This window comes from Barbus barbus (genome assembly GCF_936440315.1).
Source record: "Barbus barbus genome assembly, chromosome: 47".
NCBI lineage: Eukaryota > Metazoa > Chordata > Actinopteri > Cypriniformes > Cyprinidae > Barbus > Barbus barbus.
This window is the reverse complement of record NC_136725.1, coordinates 13,463,255-13,484,940: the sequence shown is the minus strand read 5'-3', so window position 1 is coordinate 13,484,940 and position 21,686 is coordinate 13,463,255. Positions and strand designations below refer to the sequence as shown.

The 21,686-nt window shown below is 38.7% G+C and overlaps 2 protein-coding genes across 5 annotated transcripts; both read left to right on the top strand.

The window, feature by feature from the left end:
- Nucleotides 1-401: 401 nt before the first annotated feature.
- On the top strand, nucleotides 402-6,580 carry etf1b (eukaryotic translation termination factor 1b). Of its 3 annotated transcripts, none has more exons than XM_079410753.1 (11): nucleotides 402-601; nucleotides 944-1,052; nucleotides 2,450-2,625; nucleotides 2,865-3,004; nucleotides 3,084-3,222; nucleotides 3,308-3,498; nucleotides 3,581-3,710; nucleotides 3,826-3,996; nucleotides 4,100-4,164; nucleotides 4,921-5,068; nucleotides 5,151-6,580. In XM_079410753.1, the coding sequence occupies exons 2-11, from the start codon at nucleotides 967-969 to the stop codon at nucleotides 5,231-5,233; spliced, it is 1,329 nt and encodes a 442-aa protein (XP_079266879.1). In that variant the 5' UTR covers nucleotides 402-601; nucleotides 944-966; the 3' UTR covers nucleotides 5,234-6,580. The 3 variants fall into 3 exon arrangements, with proteins under 3 accessions (XP_079266879.1, XP_079266881.1, XP_079266880.1); XM_079410754.1 differs by having other exon boundaries at nucleotides 510-601; nucleotides 947-1,052; XM_079410755.1 differs by lacking the exons at nucleotides 4,921-5,068; nucleotides 5,151-6,580 and adding an exon at nucleotides 4,400-4,551 and having other exon boundaries at nucleotides 404-601.
- Nucleotides 6,581-7,102: 522 nt separating this feature from the next.
- On the top strand, nucleotides 7,103-21,508 carry LOC306865810 (F-box and WD repeat domain-containing 11-B-like). Of its 2 annotated transcripts, none has more exons than XM_079410616.1 (13): nucleotides 7,103-7,185; nucleotides 9,369-9,428; nucleotides 10,810-11,053; nucleotides 13,301-13,487; nucleotides 13,693-13,783; nucleotides 14,168-14,305; nucleotides 16,203-16,321; nucleotides 16,483-16,732; nucleotides 17,378-17,496; nucleotides 18,361-18,471; nucleotides 19,126-19,204; nucleotides 19,546-19,710; nucleotides 19,787-21,508. In XM_079410616.1, the coding sequence occupies exons 1-12, from the start codon at nucleotides 7,147-7,149 to the stop codon at nucleotides 19,705-19,707; spliced, it is 1,599 nt and encodes a 532-aa protein (XP_079266742.1). In that variant the 5' UTR covers nucleotides 7,103-7,146; the 3' UTR covers nucleotides 19,708-19,710; nucleotides 19,787-21,508. The 2 variants fall into 2 exon arrangements, with proteins under 2 accessions (XP_079266742.1, XP_079266743.1); XM_079410617.1 differs by having other exon boundaries at nucleotides 7,108-7,185; nucleotides 10,831-11,053.
- The last annotated feature ends 178 nt before the right edge of the window (nucleotides 21,509-21,686 follow it).

Below are 21,686 nucleotides of genomic sequence, written 5' to 3'. Positions count from 1 at the left end.
ACGAAAATTATGAAAATAAATCTATGAAGTTTTGGATTGTTGGACTTTAAATCAGTAGGGGTTAAGGCATCGAAAGTAACTAGCTGTTTTATGGATAGTAACTGTAATATAATTACTGAAATCTTATATCTAATATGAAATCTAATATTTAGTTACACTACTAGTTACTGCAGAAAGTAAGATTATTACTTTAACTGCCCAACACTGGTTGTCACTAAATAAATCATTATATATATATATATATATATATATATATATATATATATATATATATATATATATATATATATATATATATATATATATATATATATATATATATATATATATAAAATCATTGTTCCACCCTTTTTGTTTGACAGTAAAGTCCTCCAATGACAGAGCTCCAAATACACCCCCATGCGTGGAGTTTTCAGGAAGTGATACTAAATGGAATTTCTGCCTTTCCCCCCACGTGAGCCTCCACCGAAGCACCACGCGCATCAAGACCAAACCGGCTGCTAACGATAAGTGTATCACGTCACTGGGAAACAGCGGCGAGCGAGCTGTGGACCACAAAGTAACTGCCGTACGGACGCGGCGGAGCGGATAATTCTAGTCTGTGAGTACAGTGCGATAATGTCCGATAGTACAAATGCTTTGAGAAAACTGACCACGTGTTAAAAAATAAAATCATAGCTTAAGGGTGGTTTCGCGCGATCGGCGCGTGGCAGAGATGTTCTCGGGCGCGAGAGGCCCGCGCGTTTAGCCCGTTAGCGCGTCCAACTTTAGTCGCGCTTTTCTCTTCTAAGTTACTCACAACAGTCCTTCTTTTGATCAAATAACAATTCTGTCTGATCCCCGGTCGGTCTTTTCAGATTTCCATTATGAACGATCCGCCTTGAAAAAAGCTGCTAATCAAGCACTTGGCGCTAGCAAGCTAAAGTTGGATTCTCTTTTTCAGCAGGTCCAGACGTCGCGAGGAAGATGGCGGACGACCCCAGCGCAGCGGACAGGAACGTGGAAATCTGGAAGATTAAGAAGTTGATCAAAAGCCTGGAGGCTGCTAGAGGGTGAGGCCCGCTCCGTCGGATCCTCTAGATTTGTGTACAGGTGTTGAATGACAAACAGTAGCACCTCCGATGTGCGATTCGTTTCGTTCTTTGGGGGGGACCACATGCTAACCAGCTTGCTAACAGCTGTTGGAGAGAGCAGCATGGTGGACGGAGAACGAGACCGCGCACAGTACACCTCTTCATTTCAATAATAATGCTGGTTTTAGGATAAAGAGCGGGAAACGTTAAATGTGGTGTCGTTTGAAATGTAAAGCACCTTATGGATGATGTCTTAAAATGGGTTAGTGGAGGTGACTGTTGTTAAATGGGTACAACCATGCTAAATAGGCTACATGTTTTGTTTCTCTTAAGTAATAAGGTTTTGTTTGACGTCGTTTTAATGCCACGGTAGTAACATGTAGTTAAATACTGTCTGCGTGTTTAATGGCGTAATACAACCAGTCGCCGTTTGTTCACCCCAAAAATGAATTTTCTGTCATTTTCTTACAGCCATGTTGATCTGAACCGCTTTGATTTTTTTTTATTTTATTATTTTTGTGAAGTATAAAGCGTGTTGCAAAATGTAAGGGACTTGCAGGGTCATTCCTTTCGTTCCCTCTTTTTTTTTTTTTTTTTTTTTTTTTTTTTACAATGAAAGTGAATGGTTAAGCAGAATGACAGCTTCAGTCATCTTTTTTTTTTGTTATGGAACAATGTAAATGAATTAAGTTAACTATGTATTTAATGCTGACTCGAAAATATATATAATATCCCTCAACCAATATGCTCATAAACAGTTTAGATTTGATCACATATTGGCTTGACATTCTATGACAAAGGTTATTTGATACATTGTACATACAATTCCATTGAAAAGTTTGGTATCTGTAAGATGTTGTTTATCAAAGGTGCATTAAACTTATATTTAAAATGTTACAAAGATTCCCATTTTATTCTATTTTTTCAAAGAGTACTGAAACTGAATGATCAGTTTGCATAAAGATATCAAGCAGCACAGCTGTTTTCAACATTGAAAATAATAGGCCTAATTAAATTGATTTTAAAAAGAGTTTCTTGAGCACCAAACAAGCATATTCGGAATTAGGTTGATTTCTGAAGGATCATGTGACACTGAAGACTGGAGTAATGGCTGCTGAATATTCAGCTTTGCCATTTCATTAAAAAAATAACACTTTAAAAAATATTTAAATTGAAAACACTTACTTTAAATTCTGAAAATATTACTGTTTTGTACTGTATTTTGAGCAAATAAATGCTGGCTTACTGCGCATAAGACTTTTTTTCAAACATTAAAAAAAAAAAAAACTTACCGACCCTAAACTTTTGAACAATACTGCATGTTAATGAAAGTCTCAGCCTGCTTTTATATTTCTGTTATATTGTTTCCTTCTCAGAAATGGCACCAGTATGATTTCCCTCATCATCCCACCCAAGGACCAGATCTCGCGTGTTGCGAAGATGTTGGCCGATGAGTTCGGCACGGCTTCGAACATCAAGAGCAGAGTCAACAGACTTTCTGTGCTGGGAGCCATTACCTCAGTACAGCAGAGACTCAAACTCTACAATAAAGGTAAATTAGTGGGTTTAGCTTCATCTAAGATCTTTTACAGCCATTTCTCAGATGATTGAATTTATTGCACTTCGTAAGTGATCTTTTCAGAAATGGTGCAGTTTAAACATTAAACTGGCAGTTTATAGATATTTGCTGTGTATGTGTGGGTACGATTGGGCGTTGCACCTGATTTAATCTTTTCAATAGGTGTGGTCTCTCCTGATCCCCCTCCCATAAATCTTTTGTTTATCTTACAGTGCCTCCTAATGGCCTGGTGGTGTACTGTGGCACCATAGTGACAGAGGAAGGCAAAGAGAAGAAAGTAAATATTGATTTTGAGCCTTTTAAACCAATCAACACATCCTTGTATTTATGTGACAACAAGTTCCATACTGAGGTAAGATCTGTCTGTCTGTTTGTCTATCTAATGTACTAAAACATTGTAACACCTAATATAATTTTTTTTGTATCCACAGGCTCTAACAGCTCTGCTGTCAGACGACAGCAAGTTTGGCTTCATTGTGATTGATGGTAGTGGCGCCCTGTTTGGGACTTTACAAGGCAACACAAGGGAGGTGTTGCATAAATTTACTGTGGATCTGCCCAAAAAGCACGGTAAACTTCTTTAAATTGCTTGCTGTGGCTATTTTCATTCTTTTATGCAATTTAGTGTTTACAAGCTTGCTTTCTTTAACTCTAGGTAGAGGAGGACAGTCCGCTCTTCGATTTGCACGTTTGAGGATGGAGAAGAGACATAACTATGTGCGTAAGGTCGCAGAGACGGCTGTGCAACTCTTCGTGTCCAATGACAAGGTCAACGTGGCAGGACTGGTTCTCGCCGGATCGGCCGATTTTAAGACGGAGCTAAGCCAGTCAGACATGTTTGATCCGGTATGTTCTCATGGCATTAAATGATTTACAACCCAGAAAACCGTCTGCTTGTTTTCTGACTTTGGTTCTTCTGCACATGTAGAGGTTACAAGCGAAAGTTCTGAAGCTGGTTGACATATCATATGGAGGAGAGAACGGTTTCAACCAGGCCATTGAGCTTTCAGCGGAAGTGCTGTCCAATGTCAAGTTCATCCAAGAAAAGAAACTAATAGGTAGATAACTTACAGGCTTGATAAAGGCAATGTACATACATTTTTTGTGACACAAAACACTGGGCTTTGGTGTTGCTTTTTTTTCTTGTGTGGTGACTTGTGTCTCTGATTTCAGGACGATACTTTGATGAGATCAGTCAGGACACAGGGAAGTATTGTTTTGGAGTTGAAGACACACTCAAAGCGCTGGAGATGGGAGCGGTGGAGATTCTTATAGTTTACGAGAACCTGGACACTATGCGTTACGTCCTACGCTGTCATGGAGAAAATACTACACCAGAAAATGGTATACACACACCCTAAACTCTCATACTCACAATTTTCACAATAAAGGCTTCCTTTCTTGTTTTCATTTCATTATTATTAATTTTTTTTTGGTGTGTAATCAGATGAAAAGATACTTTATCTAACACCGGAACAGGAGAAGGACAAGTCTCATTTCACTGACAAAGAGGTAAGTGAAACCACATGAACCAAATTCAGATTATTTATGAAAAGTAATGTAGACGCACCAGTGGCTGTAACTCCTTCCCCCGAGTGGCTTTCTTGTAGAGTTTAAGTGCTATACTCAAGCAACCAATGATCAGTTCTCATGACCTGAAATCGGATCAGCAGCCTACGGGTTGAAACACTTGATCATTGGACTATCATAGTAACAAGCTCATTGCAGTTCTGTTTTGATTTATCAGGATCATACATTTGCGGGTCCTGAAGTCTAAGACTACATTGAGTATCTAAGATTCAGATGTCACACATGTGCTTACAAAATAGAGATCTAAAATGAGTCATATTTTAGATCTTCATTTTAGATGCCTGTTTGTTAAGCACATTTGTTACATTTGACAAATGGTCAGATGTTCTTCTTCATCATCATCAAATCATGGTGAGGAACATGATCTTCAGGTTTCACACAAACTTGTATAGTTTGAACAAATAACTTTTTGTGTAATGGAAAGGTTCCATGGATACTGAAGAAGGTTCTTGTAACCATTGATGCTAATAAAGAACCTTTATTTTTAGGAGTGTTGAACATCTTGAAATTCTTATTTTTTGTAAAACCAACCTTTCCTTTTTTATTTTGCTCATAAAAGTTTCTAAAGAAGAAAAAATCAATGAATTGTTTTGCGTAATGTTTGCTTTTCAGTTTAGCCATTGTGTGGTTCAGGCAGGAGGTGTATAATGTTAACGGTACCGTGTTTTCTTATTTTAGACGGGCCAAGAGCATGAGCTGATTGAGAGCATGCCGCTGCTCGAGTGGTTTGCCAATAACTACAAGAAGTTTGGGGCCACGCTGGAAATTGTTACAGACAAAAGCCAGGAGGGTTCACAGTTTGTGAAGGGCTTTGGAGGCATTGGTGGTAAGTGCTCTCTACAGATTACGTTTTGTAGGGAAATGGAAAGATATTGTCATATATCAATACCTTTTTTCTTTTTCTTCAGGAATCTTGCGGTACCGGGTGGACTTCCAAGGCATGGAGTACCAGGGAGATGATGATGAGTTCTTTGATTTAGATGACTACTAGGTAGTCGGGACTGACACAAAATTCAAATATAAGATTTTCCCCCCTTCACCTACCCCGCAAACGGCAGGGGAGCGAAGGAGATCGAATCAGCAGGAGGGAGAATAAGAATTTGAGAAGATGGCGGATGGTCTGCGTGTCCCTGGCTTTAGAATACAGCGACTCCATCTCTGGACTGGAAGAGACTGAGTTTTCTCCTCTCCACTAATTACCGGGTCATCGCAACAGCATGGCCGTGGCCCGTCTGCCTGTCCTGCCTCAGCTCTTCACAAAAACACTATAGGCTTTCAGATCTACTTTTTCTTCCCTTCTAATCTCACTCCTTTTCTTCCTTTTGCCTCTCCTTTTATAATGGCATCTGCTGCTGTTGTATTTTATTCAAATGTATTATATTTTCTCTTATTCAGTGTATGAAGAAAGCAGTAGCAAATGATTAGATCTGTACTGCTTACCTCTAGCCACCTCAAGCCCATTGCCAGGCCTGCGTTTTAATTTCCTGGTTAGCCCAGACTTGATTTGTTGCCTAGTTTCTGCTGTAAACCAGTGTGGTGGTGGTGATGCACTCTGAGCCAGCAGTACACCCTGCTCCTCCCATCGCATTGTGCCCACATTGAGGCGTTTCTTGCTCTCAAATGGACCATAGAGTAACTGGACCTCCATCCCTTCTTGAAGACCGAGAACCGTCTTTCACAGTACGTTGCCCTCGCTTGTTTTCCTCAGCCCCCAGGAGATGCTACTTCTCAAAATAAACTATATATGAGTGCCTGAATTTTGCAGTTTGTGAGATGACAGCACAGTGTACCAGCATCTGGACCCTAACTTCAGCCTCCTGCTGTTTCCGAACATAAAATCTTAGCTCGATCCTTCAGCACTCATTGGTATTCGATGGCTTTATGCATGGGAATGTCCTTTCGGACCGATTATGGGGTGGGGGGTTACTGTGTTAACTGTGATGTGTGAGTGAGTATATGTCAGTTTGGCTGTTTAATTCCCTTTTAAAAAGTCACATCTCAGAGTCCGTGACCCGCCACAGATTACAAGCCTCTAAGTTCTTTCCATTTTGTCCAGTCATATTTTAACAACAGATTGGTTTTAGGAAGACAAGCTGCAAATCAATATTTTGGACCTTTAACAATTGTCGCATGGTTGGCGTTTTGATGCCTACTAAAACGAACACAGTCCTGTAATGTAAAAGGAGAGAAAAAGGATTCAAAATACGGGCCCACAATATTTTAGCAGTTATTATGTTGTATATTTTCTCATTTTCTTTGATCCATCACTATTTTGTATAAATCATTTGTTACATCTGGACACAGACATTAAACGTTCTCATTGTTTGCAAATTGCACTTAGAGCTTATTTTTGCGAGCATATTTTATCTTGTTTGATATACTTAGATTTATGGGTTCTTAGTTCGACAAGATTATTTCGCTTACTATGAGGACGTCGTTATAATCAGAAAGCAAATGTAAACATTATTCTTATCGCTTCAGAATTTCTTTCAGAATAAATTTAGACCTGCTTAAAAATGCTAATATTTGGCTGCAGGCTAGGATGTCACCAGCAAACAATCAGAAATATTCTTAATATGTGAATTATTGGGGATAACCCCATTTTTACCCTAGTACCAGACGGCAGCCAATCGCCGTTCATTTTGCAAAGCAGACAAAACCCTTTTTGTCATTCGATGACCAACCACGAACGTTCTTCCACATTATTGTGTCTGTAACCGCTTTGTACCTTAGCAGCAGAAAGGATCCAATCACAACGCGGACAACGCCCATTTGGCGCACGGTTTTTTATTTGCCAGCCAATGGGACGATTAGACAGAAGGCTGCTTTCTCCGCCTCCTTTCGTGACGTGATTGTGTCGCAGGGCGGGGTTTCCATTTTCACTGCGAGTTTCGGGGAACAAACATGGAGCTGGAGATGGAGGACAAAACCTTAGAGCTGATGGTGAGTACTCGGGTGTGCTTCGAAAAACGTTTTCTAGTATGTTCTCAAGACTTTAGAATTTATAAATCCATTTTAGCGGTTATAACGGCAGCCGGGTTGAATATAACCAGCTTGTGGTGTGAGTAAGTATCGGCTAGAGGTAGGAAGGAGGGGTGAGAAGAGAGCGAGCGAGAGAGAAATGGCTGGCTTGGCTGACAGGGAGGGCCCTACTGTGTATCGCTGGCTCACTTGGTCGTTTTCACGTCTCTCGCCTGTGTCTTTCGCTTGAAACAACAGCTGAGACGTTAGCAGACAAGGCGAACAGTTGTTCTTGGCGGGGGCTGAGGATATTTATTGCGCTAGTCGCGGAGGCGAAGGAAGGGAAGCTGCCGCGGCATCGTGGTGAGTCCGAGTCTCATCGAGTTTAGCCGGTGCCTTGAGCTTCACTGCGGCGCCTCTGCGCCACTCAATCCTGTCTATAATTTGGTCACACAGATGAGTTGTGGTTTATATGAAGTCTCAGAACACTTAACTGTGTTTTAAAGTGTTTAAAACAATCACTTCTCCTTCACGATAACGCAACGTTTACTTCTCACGACACATTTTAACTGGACTTTAAAGCTGCGTAATAGGAAGTAGCCGCTCCTGCTGTCAATTTCAAATGACGTTTTTGAGCCGAACGATGAGCAAATACACAAATATCGTCAACTAATACAACAACCGTGTTTGGATGAGTGAACATTTGTGTTTTAGTATCCCCACACTCTTTTTTTTTTATGAAATACAAACGTTAATTGTTGATATGAAAGCAGCATTTATAGCAAGCGGCTAGGTAGCTAACCACATCAAACCATTAGCCTACTCGAACTAATTCCGATATTGTCTTTTTAAATGCACTAATTTTTGTTTCACACTTTTCTAAACAGTTTTAAACACTTAAAATAATAATAAAAAAAAAAATCTGAATTCCTTAAAAAACGTTTACTAAAACATGCAGCTTTTGTTATTAAAATTATTTTTGATGGATGTTGTCTCGTTATTCATTTTAAATACAATATTTCTATTCTTAATTTAAAACATTTTTATAGTATCCTTAGAGATAAGTTTGACTTGTTTAAATGTGCTCTTAATTAATAAGGCTGTCTGAATCGATATCTTTCCTAGTCAATACAATAGCATTATAGAATCAGTTTTGCAGAGTAGATTTGCTTCTTGTTGCCATGGATACTGTGAAAAGGGTAGGAGTGAGTGCACTTGAGTTTGTCCACTTGTATGATGAAGCTTGAGGAAGACAGATAAATGGCTTTTGCTTGAAGATAACAAGCCATGTGAATGTGTATAGACTGCAGAGACTCCTAATAAATCGACACTTCCTGCTCTGCTGACCTAGAAAGATGCTCTGAAATGAATCCTAGACTTTGTCATCATGTGTCAGACTGGGTTATTATTATCTAAAACCATAGAAGATATGTTTGTTATTTTGGGGAAAAACTTAGGTTGTCAAGGCAGTGTTTCCCATTTTCATTTAGTTTAGCTTGAAGTACTAAAATAACTACCACTAAAACTTAATTAAAACTTTGTAGACATATAAAAAATAATAATAAACTCAACAAAATTCATTTTAACTGAAATTCTAATAATTAAATGGAAGAAAAAAGGTATATATATCTCAGTGCTGCTAAAATAACACTGGCGTCAGTGTCTAGCTTCAATATAACACTGCTTTATTTAGTCCAGAGAGCTTAAGTTTCTAAAGAGTTTGGCTGATATTCAGTGATTTATAGATTAAAGCAGGTGCTGAGTCGTGGATATTAAGAGCAACGATATGGATGGTATCATCTCTATCGTGGCTGTATTTGGGATGTAAGCATATCCTTGTGGTGGCCTTGGCTAAGGGACAGCTGTTGACACGTTACCCAAACGCCCACACGCCCTGCCCGATCCCACATCTTTGCTGCGTGCTGATGGAGAATCTGTCCAATTATTCAGCACACACAGATCGTAGGCTGGTGCTCAGTTCTTTCATCTGCTTTCCAGCAAACAATGCAATGTGGTTATGAACGTATGTGAGCAGATGATGAAAGGATAGTTGTTCTGATTCATATTGTGGTCCATCTCTTTGATTTTTTTTGTTTTAGTTTGATTTAAAGCAGACGTTACTATTGATTTATATAAAAAATAATGAATTGTGATTTCTTCTGCAGAACATCTCTGTCATGGACTCGCAGACTGCAGACCGCTCCCCAAAGATCACAGTGATTAAGGTGAGGTGGACGAGCCGTACCACAGTAAAGTGCTCCAAAGTCTGCTAAAATAAAACCGAACAATAAGGAAATATTGAGTAGCCTCTCCCTGAACTATGCTGGATTTTCTATATTGAAGTACTGTTGACTTAGGTGTTGTTTGTAGGGCATGGCCTAATCTGCATCTGGAAAACCTCAGTGTCCATTTCCGCAGGCTTTTATTTTTTCTGTTTTTAGGTTTCCTCTTGCATTTTTGAGATGTCCTGGATAATTACATTGGCCCCAAAATTATCTGGACACTACTGTTCAAAAGTTTTGTTTTGGTGAGATTTTGTAATGTTTTTGAAGTCTCTTGTGCTCAGCATGGCTACATTTATTTGATCGAAAATACAGTAAAGTGGTAATAATACAATTTAATAAGATTTTCTACAATATATGCAATTTAATATTATATTACTATAATATAGCAATATATTACTTGTCTTCAGTGTCACATCATCCTTCAGAAATCATTCTAATATGCTGCTTTGCTGCACAAGAAGCATTTCTTGTTATCAACATTGAAAATAGTGGTGCTGCTTAATATTTGTGTGAAACGGTACATCATTCATTTAGTTTAGAACTGTTTTGTAACATTATAAATGTGCTTTGCAATTTTTTTTATCAATTGAATATGTCCTCCTGAGTGACAGTATTAATTTCTTAAAAAGAAAATCTTACTGATCCCAAAACTTTGAACAATGATGTAAGACACTTTAAAATACTTGAATTTCATATGAATCCGAGTGGCATGATCTGCAGACATATGATGCTAGATTTCTCAGGGCTAACTTCACATTTTTGAGACCTTTTTGGATTTACTTTTAACAAAACCAAATGTATTCTAATGAATTTATGAGATCAGTTCCCCTAAATCTCATGCAGATGTTTTAGCAGAGTAACCGCACAATAGATCATGAAGTTTCTAATTTTTGACTTCCAGAAAATGTCAGAATCTTTATCTAAACTTTTTTTACAAAGAAACACAATTCTTGTTTTTGCTTGATGTTTATTTGTGCCAATTTTCTTGAAAAAAAAAAAGTGGAGTTTTAAGTGTCACTTAAGTGCTCAAGTATGACTATGTACAGAACATCAAATGAGATGAGTTGTTTGGCATTAATAGCATGAGAACTTCTTGTAGAAACTCCTATTATTGCATGTGAAGACAGGAAGTATGTGGCTCTTTTATTAGAAGAGCACCTGCAGCACTGTTCTTGGCCGAGTTAACACATCTGCCTTAAAATATTATGATAGTATGTTACTATGTTTCAAATTTCCTTTTGCCCAATCCTTTCCGATACATTTTTCTTTTGTCTCATCTAATATATTTATTTGTTTGTTTTTCCTTTTACAATTCTCCCAGCCTACTTTTATCTGTCCTCAGGTGAGTAATGGACCTTTGACAGGCTCTAGGAAGCGGCGGCCATCAGAGGGAAATTACGAGAAGGAGAAGGACGTGTGCATCCAGCTCTTTGATCAGTGGTCCGAGGCAGACCAGGTGGAGTTTGTGGAACACCTGATCTCACGCATGTGCCATTACCAACACGGCCACATAAACTCCTACCTCAAACCCATGCTCCAAAGGGACTTCATTACGGCACTGCCAGGTAACACACACACACAGAGTCCTTATTCTGAAAATGCCATTTCTGATGGAGGGTGCGTCCATTACTCTTAAAATATAGCCTTAAGATTAAAGAGATCATGTTTGTCTTGGCTTGTTTTATCTCTAAAGTTGAAATCAAACTTGAATCACTATTCATCAGTGTGTTTTTGTTATAGGGCCCTATGAAATCCGTTTTATTTTTTCCAAATTCCGCTTTCATTTTTCTGGACTCCTTTTTAATGGTTAAATTGAATTTTAGTAATCAAAAAGCATGTCTAATTAATTCAAATCATGAAACATACAATTTAGCAACAATTTATTAATTTTAACAAATCACATATTTAGGGCCCTATGAAATGATTTATTTATTGTTGCCAAATTAAAACATGCAATAAATATTGTGACTATTCCTTCAAAAATAGTTGTATTAAGTTTTCCAACAGTAGTAGTAGTAGTATTACTTGCATTCTACTGAATAATAGTAATATGTCTGACGCAATGTCTTCAAGTTAAACCAAACTTATTTTGAGGGGTTGGTGTGAATACCTTTACATTTCTGTGTATATGACACTAGTTTTACTCAAATGAAACAGTAAAATGCTCGTGAAGTACTCTCAGAGCAGTTCTAGAGATGTTGTTCATGTATTTATGTCCTCATTTAGTGAGATGGCAGACGCTGAAATCACCGAGCGTCACGCGCTTCATAAGGTGTAGTAAACAAAATGCGCGTCTGCGTCATTCATTCACACGGAGACACGAACATGCAGGATTCACATTTAATTAGTCTTTGCGGTTTAATATTTACAGATATTAGTCCATGTCGCGATTTGATTGAAGGTTAATGAACTAATTTTGATTAATTCATCCAAACTTGGACAAATTCCGTGATATGCATTCATTTAGCAGATTCTATCCAAACCACTTACAATGTCAACATTTGATATTCCGTGTTAAAGGTCCCATGGCATGAAAATTTCACTTTATGAGGTTTTTTAACATTAATATGAGTTCCCCTAGCCTGACTATGGTCCCCCAGTGGCTAGAAATGGCGATAGGTGTAAACTGAGCCCTGGGTATCCTGCTTCCGCTTATATAGTCATACGGGGAAAGGTTACCTCCCCTTTCTCTGCTTTGCCAGCCCATGAGAAAATGAGCTGCGAGCGCAATTTTATTTAATTTTTTTCCTCGATAGACATCATGGCTTGCAAATGAGCGAAGCACTGTTTTGCATCTGAGTAATAAACTGTGCATATTAACAGACAAATTATTTTCATATTTAAAAGTCCAAACAGTAAGTAAGCGACAAGTGCTTGTAAACGCTGTTTTGTAAATTATTTATTTTAATGTTTTTTTTTTTTTTTTTTTTTTTAAGTCGCTAGGTTTGTTAGTATGTACCCGTTATGGCTGTGTGGGTGTGTTTGGCCGCAAGCTGCAGGACACACACCCACCTTGCTCCGTCTCTCTCCTCATCATTAGCATTTAAAGCTACAGACACAGAAATGGCTCGTAGTGGCTGAAATTCTGCACCAAGGCTGAATTTCGGGAACGAGACTTCAGATACAGTACTAGGGACCACTTAGGCCTATATAAAAGCATCCAAAAAACAGCATGTCATGGGACCTTTAAACTGTAAGTTCTGTTTTTATAACTGGATTCCATGATTACATCCGTGTTTTCCGCATCGTGGAAATCATAGGGCCCTATTCTTAGAATAAAATCCCTGTTTGTATTTCAACAAAATATACCATTGAGACAACCATTGAAATTTTGTGGCCTGTAAGAATTTTGTTTTTGAAAGAAATTAATAATTGTTTTCAGCAAGGATGCATTAAATTGATCAGAAGTGAGACTGAAGACATTTGTGATGTTGCAAAAAGATCTATATAAAATTAACTTTCTATATCAAAGAATGCTGAAAAATGTATCACAGTTGCCACAAAAATATTAAGCAGCACAACGGTTTTCAACACTGATAATTAAAAAAGCTATGTTTCTTAAGTACAAGATCAGCATATTAGAATGATGAAGTGTTTCATTTTAGCTGACATCAAACCACTTTTTTTTTCTTTTTTTTTTTTTTGTAACCCCTCTTGCGTTCTCCAATCTCCATGTTTATCATTAATGTCTACTTTGTACTATCCAGACCCTTCCTGATACATACATTTTAGTTTCCTTTTTTTTTTTTTTTTTTTTTTTTTTTTAATGTCCTATTTCACTTAAATGAAATCGCTCTAAATTTGTCTTCCAGCTCAGGGTCTGGATCATATAGCGGAGAACATCTTGTCCTTCCTGGACGCACGCTCGCTTTGTTCGGCTGAGCTGGTTTGTAAAGAATGGCAGCGTGTGATATCCGAAGGCATGTTGTGGAAGAAGCTGATCGAGAGGATGGTTCGGACAGACCCGCTGTGGAAAGGCCTTTCAGAGAGACACCAGTGGTGAGTCACAGTGCTGATATGACTGTTTCCATCCCCCAAACCCCCTCATTTATACATGAGGTTTAACAACAACCTCGTCATTATCTCTCAGTGGTGTAATTCTCCACCAGACATGCTGGGAACCTCCATTTAGACTGACCTTGAATTATGAAGATGCTTGTTTATGTCAGTTTATCAGGGATGTTTACTGCTGTTTCCTTCACAGGGAAAAATACCTATTCAAGAACCGCACAACAGAAGTTCCTCCAAACTCATACTACCGCTCTCTTTATCCAAAAATTATTCAGGACATTGAGGTGGGCAAAGCAACCATCGTTCTTTCTCTCTTGTCTTTTTATTAGTATTAGACTGTTAGATCTTGTCTGTTCATGTCATGTTTTTAAGGAAAGGGAGGTAGTAAGCGCTTGTTCGTTTGAACAAGCACGGCCAGTGATTACACCTCAGGGGTAGGCGGCTGGCCTCATGTTACCCAGCTCTTTGTCTTCATAGCTGCCCTTGAGTAATCGGAGTATGCAGCCTTCAGTTATTTTAACACTACTTTTTCAAATGTAATGAGAAAACGGGCTGCTGTTTTAGTTAATGTCAGTGCATAATAATTTTTGATCAAATCAAATAAATTAGTTATGCCTCATAGCAGTGTCACTAAATTGCTGATATGACGTTGCTGTTCATGTTTCCAGACCATCGAGGCGAACTGGAGGTGCGGCCGACATAACCTGCAGAGGATTCAGTGTAGGTCGGAGAACAGCAAAGGTGTTTACTGCCTCCAGTATGACGACGAAAAGATCATCAGCGGTCTACGCGATAACTCCATCAAGGTGCGACCGCACTCTGCCGGTGTATTTCTAGTGAACCTCGTGTGGGTTTAGTGAAGACATCACCAGTAAAAACCACACCATCTGAGTGCATCCATACGCAGGTGTCATTTAAAAACACTAACCACAAGCGTGATCTCGTGAATTACGCTTATGATCGGTTTAATCACATTTAGCAAACGCTTGATTTTTGACCAGTTAGAGGAACAGCACTTTAAATAGAAACATGCTTGAGTTTTTGATTTACACAATCAAATCTCTCCCCTTCTGTTTTATAATACTGAAACTAGAGAGAGGGGATTGAAACGGGTGAGATGATTCAAGTCACACTTTCTAAGGCAAGAATGACTATTGATACTGGTTGTATGTAGGGGTTTGTTAGATTTCCTTACTCATAGTATTAAACTCTGTGGTACAGTCCCATGTTCTTACTGCTCTTGCTCCCAGAGAATTTCAGCAAGTGTATTTCTAGGGATGTGTCAGAGTTGATAATATCAGTAAAAGGTTATTGTTATTAAAGGGGTGATAAACCGAGATATCAAAATTCCCTTGATCTTTTGAGATGTAGGAGGTCATTGTACTATTAAAAAAATCCTTTAAGTTTCAGAACTCAACTTTGTCCTTAGTCTAAAAACGTCTAAAAGCTTATATTGAAGCCAGTCTGTCAAAACGACTGTTTTTGTGCCACTTTTTCACATAATAGTGTGGCTAAACACTGCCTCTGCAGAAGATGTTTACGAGAGAGGCGAACTCAAACGATAAACCTTATATGAACTTTATTTGTAATGAAGTGCCAGACCGTGTTAGTAAGAACTTGGTCCTTTTTTTTTCACTTAATTTTACCATGGATTTGTTTACAAACAAGGCACAATTCGACACAGGATTTTCAATCAAAAGAATCAAATCACACAAAAATGTAATTTCTATCATTATTTATTCACTCACGTTGTCCCAAACCTGTATTAATTTGTTTCATGTGCGGAAAACAAAAGAAGATATTTTGAAGAATGTGGGTAACCAAACAGTTGCTGGTCCACATTGACTTTGATACTAGAAAAAAAAAATAATAATAATATGGGAGTCACTGTGGACCAGCAACTGTTTGGTTTTCCACGTTCCTCAAAATAGCATTTATGTTCAACAGAAGAAAGAAACTCATTCAGGTTTAAAACCAAATTTGAGTGAGTAAATGATGGTAGAAATATAAAATACTATGACAGCATCGACAGACAGATGATAGAAAGTTTATTCTTTAATGTTAAAACAACAGAACGCAAAGAGGAAGAAAAACTCACTACTCTTGACTGAAAAAAATACAGTTGCTTTAATAGGAGTCAATCTATATAGTGTTTTATTTTTACACTGTTTGTTTTATTTGTATATTATGTGTATTTGTAATTTGTATTTGTAATGTGTATCTTTATTCTAATTCTTTAACAAATATAAAATGAGATTTTTATCTTCGCCCAACCTTGAAAGGCTTTGTCTTTATAATAGGAAAATTAGTTTGGCTGTGCTGCTCAGACAAAATGGTAAAACCAACATGACAAATAATCGTGATACTTCTAAAAAAAATATTGTGATATGATATTTTTGCCAGATTTATTTAAAAAATATTAAAACATCTTACTGACCCAAAACCTTTAAAATATTAAATTAAATAATCAAATACTATTTTATCACTACTATTTAATGTATTTAAAGTAAAACATTTTACAATTGTAATTGATATTGGCCATAATACAAATAGTTAGACTAAATATTGGTGCATCCCAACTAGAAATGTATACTTTTTCTTCTTTTCTTTGAGTCAAATCTAGTTAACAGCCGTTTATATTTGACATTGTTAAATTCATGGTGTTTACAATTGTAAAGATGTCATATGTGTGTTTGCATTCAGATATGGGATAAACAGACTCTGGAGTGTTTGAAGATCCTGACTGGGCACACAGGCTCTGTGCTGTGTCTGCAATACGATGAGAGAGTCATTGTTACCGGCTCCTCTGATTCCACTGTCAGGTCAGATTTCTATCGTTCTCTCGCTCTCTATAAGCCCTCTGTTCATTTTTTTTCAGTTCCCCCTCCCCCCCACCTCATCACTCCACATGTCTGTTTAGCTGGAATGAATAAGGGACTGATAAAATCAGGTCTGACTTTGCATGCCTTCTCTTTTTACCCAGAGTGTGGGATGTGAACTCGGGGGAGGTTCTGAACACTCTGATCCACCACAACGAGGCAGTGCTCCACCTGCGATTCTGTAACGGGCTGATGGTCACCTGCTCGAAGGATCGCTCCATTGCCGTGTGGGACATGGCCTCTCCTACGGACATCAGTCTCCGCCGGGTCCTCGTCGGACACAGGGCTGCCGTCAATGTGGTCGACTTTGACGACAAGTACATTGTCTCTGCCTCTGGGGATCGGACCATAAAGGTCAGTGCTCTGATCTCTGAATGACCGTTATCAGCTGTCAATCAAAACACAAATCAATGCTTTGTTATATCTGATTTCATATCATCAGGGCCTGCATCAGGCCCTGTCCTGTCTGAGTGTGTTGATACTTGATGACAATAAGCTGCAGCGTACTAGACCATATTGTCTTGCAGCTGGACTTTGACTGGCTTGTTCTGTTCAAAGCACAGAAGTTCCCAGCAGAGGGCAGCAGTGTAATATTTTCCTAATTCTCTGTAGACTGCTGAAGCGCTATAGTCCTTGCTCTTGCCCAGAGTCCTCTTTAGCACTCGTGCCGCTCTAGATGCTGGACTCGGAGCATTTGAGATTTGAGAAACGGACAGCCCTTATCCAGCCCACCCATAACTTTGGGAGGGGTGCCAAGTCATTCTGCAGCCCCCACCCTATCAAAACATTCCCCAAATAATGAGGCAGGGCAGTGATTGCTGGTGTGTGTAGATGTCTGGAGGTGTTTTCTCATGCACACACATGACTTCCTGAGTTTAAAAGTACTAGTATTTTATTAAATATACCTACATATTATTCTAAGGATAGATGGCAGTGATTTGGAACATATTAAAAGTGTTTAATGTATAATCCTGTTGTGTGATGTACTGTGATTTGCAGGTGTGGAGTACAAGCACCTGTGAGTTCGTTCGGACGCTAAACGGTCATAAGCGAGGAATTGCCTGCCTGCAGTACAGAGACAGACTTGTGGTCAGCGGCTCCTCAGACAACACCATCAGGTATGTGTGAATTAGCAATCATTCAAGTTTGTTTAATAGTAGTTGAGTGAATCTCAAGAAATGTCAAAAATATACAGGTGACATTTCACCCCAGGGTAATTAAGTACATTTTTTACCAGTAAAACGTAGAAGTGTTTAACTTTTTTATTTGAAAATATCACCTGAATGTGTTTTAGAATTGTTGTCAAGTGTACATCTGAAATGTTTAATAATCTTTTGTAATTGTATACCTTGAATAATTTATTCAGAGGTCGCCATGAAAATAGCCTTGATGCTGACATGGCATTAAAAAGTGAATAAATAAATACCAGTAAAACATTTATTTATTTTTGTTTACTCTTTTATATATTCATTTTGTTTTAAATTATTTTATTTTAATGTACTAAACAGCAGTGAAAAAATCTGAATGATTTCTAAAGGCTAATGTGACACTGATATTAAAATATAATTTAAATAATTGTTTAATATGTAATATTGCCTATTACTGTTTTTACTGTATTTTTAATAAAAAACGTGGCCTTTTGTGAGAATAAGATTTTCTTTCTTTTCTTTCTTGCTTTCTTTCTTTATTTATTTATTCATTCATTTCATTAAATCAAATCAACTACATCAAGTGCTACCATGGTCTATGAACTAAGTTTAAGTATAATTATATTTTGTAATGGAAGAAAAGTAACTAGAGTTTAATTGGTCTGAAAATGTGCAAAATATCATAAGGGACTTTATTTTCTTGTGAAATGTAACCCAATTCTTCGTTTTTCTTGTTGGTATAATTGTTCTTTTTGGTGGTAAGAATGTGACCTGGATTCAGCCAGTTAGTATTCTTTACTTGTGACTTATTTTTTTGCCAATCTTTTTCTCCAGGCTGTGGGATATCGAGTGTGGAGCTTGCTTGCGGGTTTTGGAAGGGCACGAGGAGCTTGTTCGCTGTATTCGCTTTGATAACAAGCGGATCGTGAGTGGAGCGTATGACGGGTACGTCTGAGTCTGATTAGTTCAAAGTTGAAGAAAGTTTTATTGCATTGCAGTGAAGAACAACAGAATGTGTTTTGTAGAATGTGTTTTTGCAACTCTTTGGCCACAGCCAAATAAGACTGGGAGGGGAAGTTCTCAAAGTCTCAAAAAAAAAAGTATGTAACATTAGAAACTGAGATGTGCATTTTAAAAATGAATCTATTAGCGAAATCCCTCCTTGATCTCCTCACACTGCCATTGCTGAAACGTAGTGTAGTCTGGGGGATTAAATTTAAGCAGTTTTTTTTTTTTGTCTGGATTATGGCGGGGGTTTTTTTCCTGGCCTTAATGTGAGTAATCTCTTTATTCTCACATCTTTAATTGTGGAGTTGCATTTGTCTGCTCCCTGTGCTCCAGTCATTAATCTGATACATGAGCAGTGCACAATACCCACACAGCCGAGGGAGCAGTCACTTTTAATCCCACAAACCCCACAATTGAATCACAGATTATCTGTAGATTATGTGTGAAATGCGCCTCTAGAGCTGCTTTACAAAAGAATGAGAGAGGGTATTTTAACCGATGTACCATGGATTTATGACAGTCATTTTTTTTTTTAATTTTTTTTTTTGTGCATTGTCTAATGTGTTTTAATATGTTTGTGTGTGTACACAGTAAAATTAAAGTATGGGACCTACAAGCTGCTCTCGATCCACGAGCCCCTGCCAGCACTCTGTGTCTACGTACACTAGTGGTGAGTTTCCATCTCCTCATCTTCAGGCTCTCAAATTTTTTCTTTTTTTACAAATCTTTAAATGTGGACAAGACAACAAACTTTGCGGCAATAATCTCAAATGCCCAAACATCAGCCGATGAATTGCTCTGTGACAAAAGTTAACCGCTCTGTGTTATTCACTCCTAAGAGTCTCTGATCTGTCACTCATCTCGGTCATGTGTAGTTAATCAGCCCACTGCATTGTCACACATTTATAGCACCATAGTCTTGCGTCATGTCATTCCCAGTCTGCGACTGCTTTTGATTCGCAGCATTGTTGTTGTGGATGAATTGTTTTAATATAGTCTGTTTGCATGTAGGAACATTCTGGCCGAGTGTTCCGGCTCCAGTTCGACGAGTTCCAGATCATCAGCAGTTCCCACGATGACACTATCCTTATCTGGGACTTCCTCAACGTGTCGGCCAACGGGCAGACGGAAGGACGGTCGCCGTCCCGCACGTATACCTATATATCCAGATAGCAGGTAGCACACGTTTTAACTCATAAGTTCACACATCAAAATTGGAACTCTAACTTGCATGCGTGTGATCTCTCGACAGGGAAGCCCTGGTGGCGTGCGGAGTGTGTGCGAATGTGTGTGGGGACTGTTCGGGTGACCCAGTCTCTGTGGAAGTGTGCCAGGATCAAAGGTCGAGGAACGCCACCACCACCCCCTCCCCTTCACCCTCCTCTCTCCATCTGTCCGTTTTATTTCTCCCCCTCTTCAGTCGTTTTGAGGGCCGCCCCACAACACAAACCGCATCAGTTCTCTTTCTCCCTCTCTGCGGAGGAGGAGGCGGAGAAAAGATGGAGAGAGCGATGCCATTGAACAGAGAATGTGAGGGTGGGTGTGGAGCCCCCCTCTCACCCCCGCCACCGCGTACAGAGTGACGGCTGCCCCGGCTCCGCCCCCTGGGCCCATGAACTCTGTATCTATCTTTTGTTTGTTTTATTTTTATTGATTCAAATGAAAAAGATGAAAAACTAAAGAGAGAAGGCAAGGTCTGAGTGCCTTGCTTCTCTCAGGACTGTTCTGCATGAATGAGCGAGCGATGGGACGTGTAATGTGTGCTGGTCAACCCCTCGGTTTCTGTCTTACATCTTGTTTTTTTTTTATGTGTTTTTTTTGTTTTGTTTTTTTTTAAGTTGGGAAATTGACTGCATATTTTTTTCTTGTGAAATCGTATGAATTGTAGTTTTTTGACTCTTCTCCTGATATGTCCCTCCATTTCTCGTTTTTAGCGCTGTCCGTCTCGTTCCCCTTTTCACTGTCTGCTCGTCTAGGTTCTGAATGACCCATAACTGATCTGAATTTAGTTGTAAACAGAATTGTCTCGTCTAAAATGGTGTTGTATATTGAAAAGATTTTTTAAAGAAAAAAGCGTTATTAATAAGAATAAAGTACTTGACTGTGAAGGAGTGTTAAGAAGCTTGCACAAGCGCGTCGTGCTTTTCGTGTGTGTGCGTTTGTACGCATGATTCGACCTTTTGAGATAAAGGCTTTCCGACAGGCCCCGATTTCAGTAACCTGCTGATGTGCTTGCCAAGACCTCCAAAAATCGCAGGGCCGCTGTTCAAATATTTAAGTTTACCTCCTGCTCCGAATATGTGGAAATTGGCAGTACTGTCATTTTCGTCTTATTTGATTTCAGCTTTCCTTATGAACGCCACCATGGCAACAGCCACAATACGAGCCCAGTTCAGCGCTGTAGCAATTAAAAAAATGTTTGAATGCAGAGCAATATTTTAGTCTGAAATCTCAAGAATCGCAGAGTTCCGTTCTGTGAGAACTTTAGAATGGAATTCCATTGAAATAAGGCATTAGAATGAATGATGGCAGGCTACTGTCAGATTGCGAGACGTAAGGGTGGATGTGAGAGAGATGGAGACATTATAAAGAGGGAGGATCAAAGTCAGTCTGCAGATGGGGGAGAGAGAGACATGAGTACTGCCCAATATGGCTGATCCGGAATGCAGTAGATGACTAGAGTACAGAAAAATCCTCAAAAGAGTACTTGTTTAAATCTTAATGGTTTTGCGCTACAGTTTAACTTTCTTATTGTTTGGAACTCTTATAATAGTTAAACTTGTTCTAGTCAGTTTTACATGGTTTGCGTTTTGGTGTGTGCCTTTTCGGTCTGTAGTTTATACCCTCTGGGTCCATCAGGTGGCGATAAAACAGTGAGAGTTTGGACCTTAAAATACACCAACGTTCAGGGTAAAGGTGTCAAAAGATGAAACCCATTGATCAATGCATCCACAAAATAAATATTTTAATAACATGAATTGTATCAAAATATTTCATCTCTCAAGATTTCACCAGCCCTAAGTGGTTTTGGGACAGAGTAATTTACAACAGTAATCACAACATTTAGCATTACAACACTTGCAGGGCTGGAAGCTCCAGGGTCGGTTCAAATTACTCAGATACATTTAACTCTCTAGGGTGAAAATCAACTC

What these genes read in the sequence shown, in the direction of transcription:
- etf1b (XM_079410753.1), top strand. Translation starts at nt 967, where the DNA reads ATGGCGGACGACCCCAGCGCAGCGGACAGGAACGTGGAAATCTGGAAG. An exon ending in AGCCTGGAGGCTGCTAGAGG is followed by an intron (nt 1,053 to 2,449) that starts GTGAGGCCCGCT and finishes TTTCCTTCTCAG; the next exon opens with AAATGGCACCAGTATGATTT. An exon ending in GGGCTTTGGAGGCATTGGTG is followed by an intron (nt 5,069 to 5,150) that starts GTAAGTGCTCTC and finishes CTTTTTCTTCAG; the next exon opens with GAATCTTGCGGTACCGGGTG.
- LOC306865810 (XM_079410616.1), top strand. Translation starts at nt 7,147, where the DNA reads ATGGAGCTGGAGATGGAGGACAAAACCTTAGAGCTGATG. An exon ending in TACGCGATAACTCCATCAAG is followed by an intron (nt 14,306 to 16,202) that starts GTGCGACCGCAC and finishes GTTTGCATTCAG; the next exon opens with ATATGGGATAAACAGACTCT. An exon ending in TCCTCAGACAACACCATCAG is followed by an intron (nt 17,497 to 18,360) that starts GTATGTGTGAAT and finishes CTTTTTCTCCAG; the next exon opens with GCTGTGGGATATCGAGTGTG.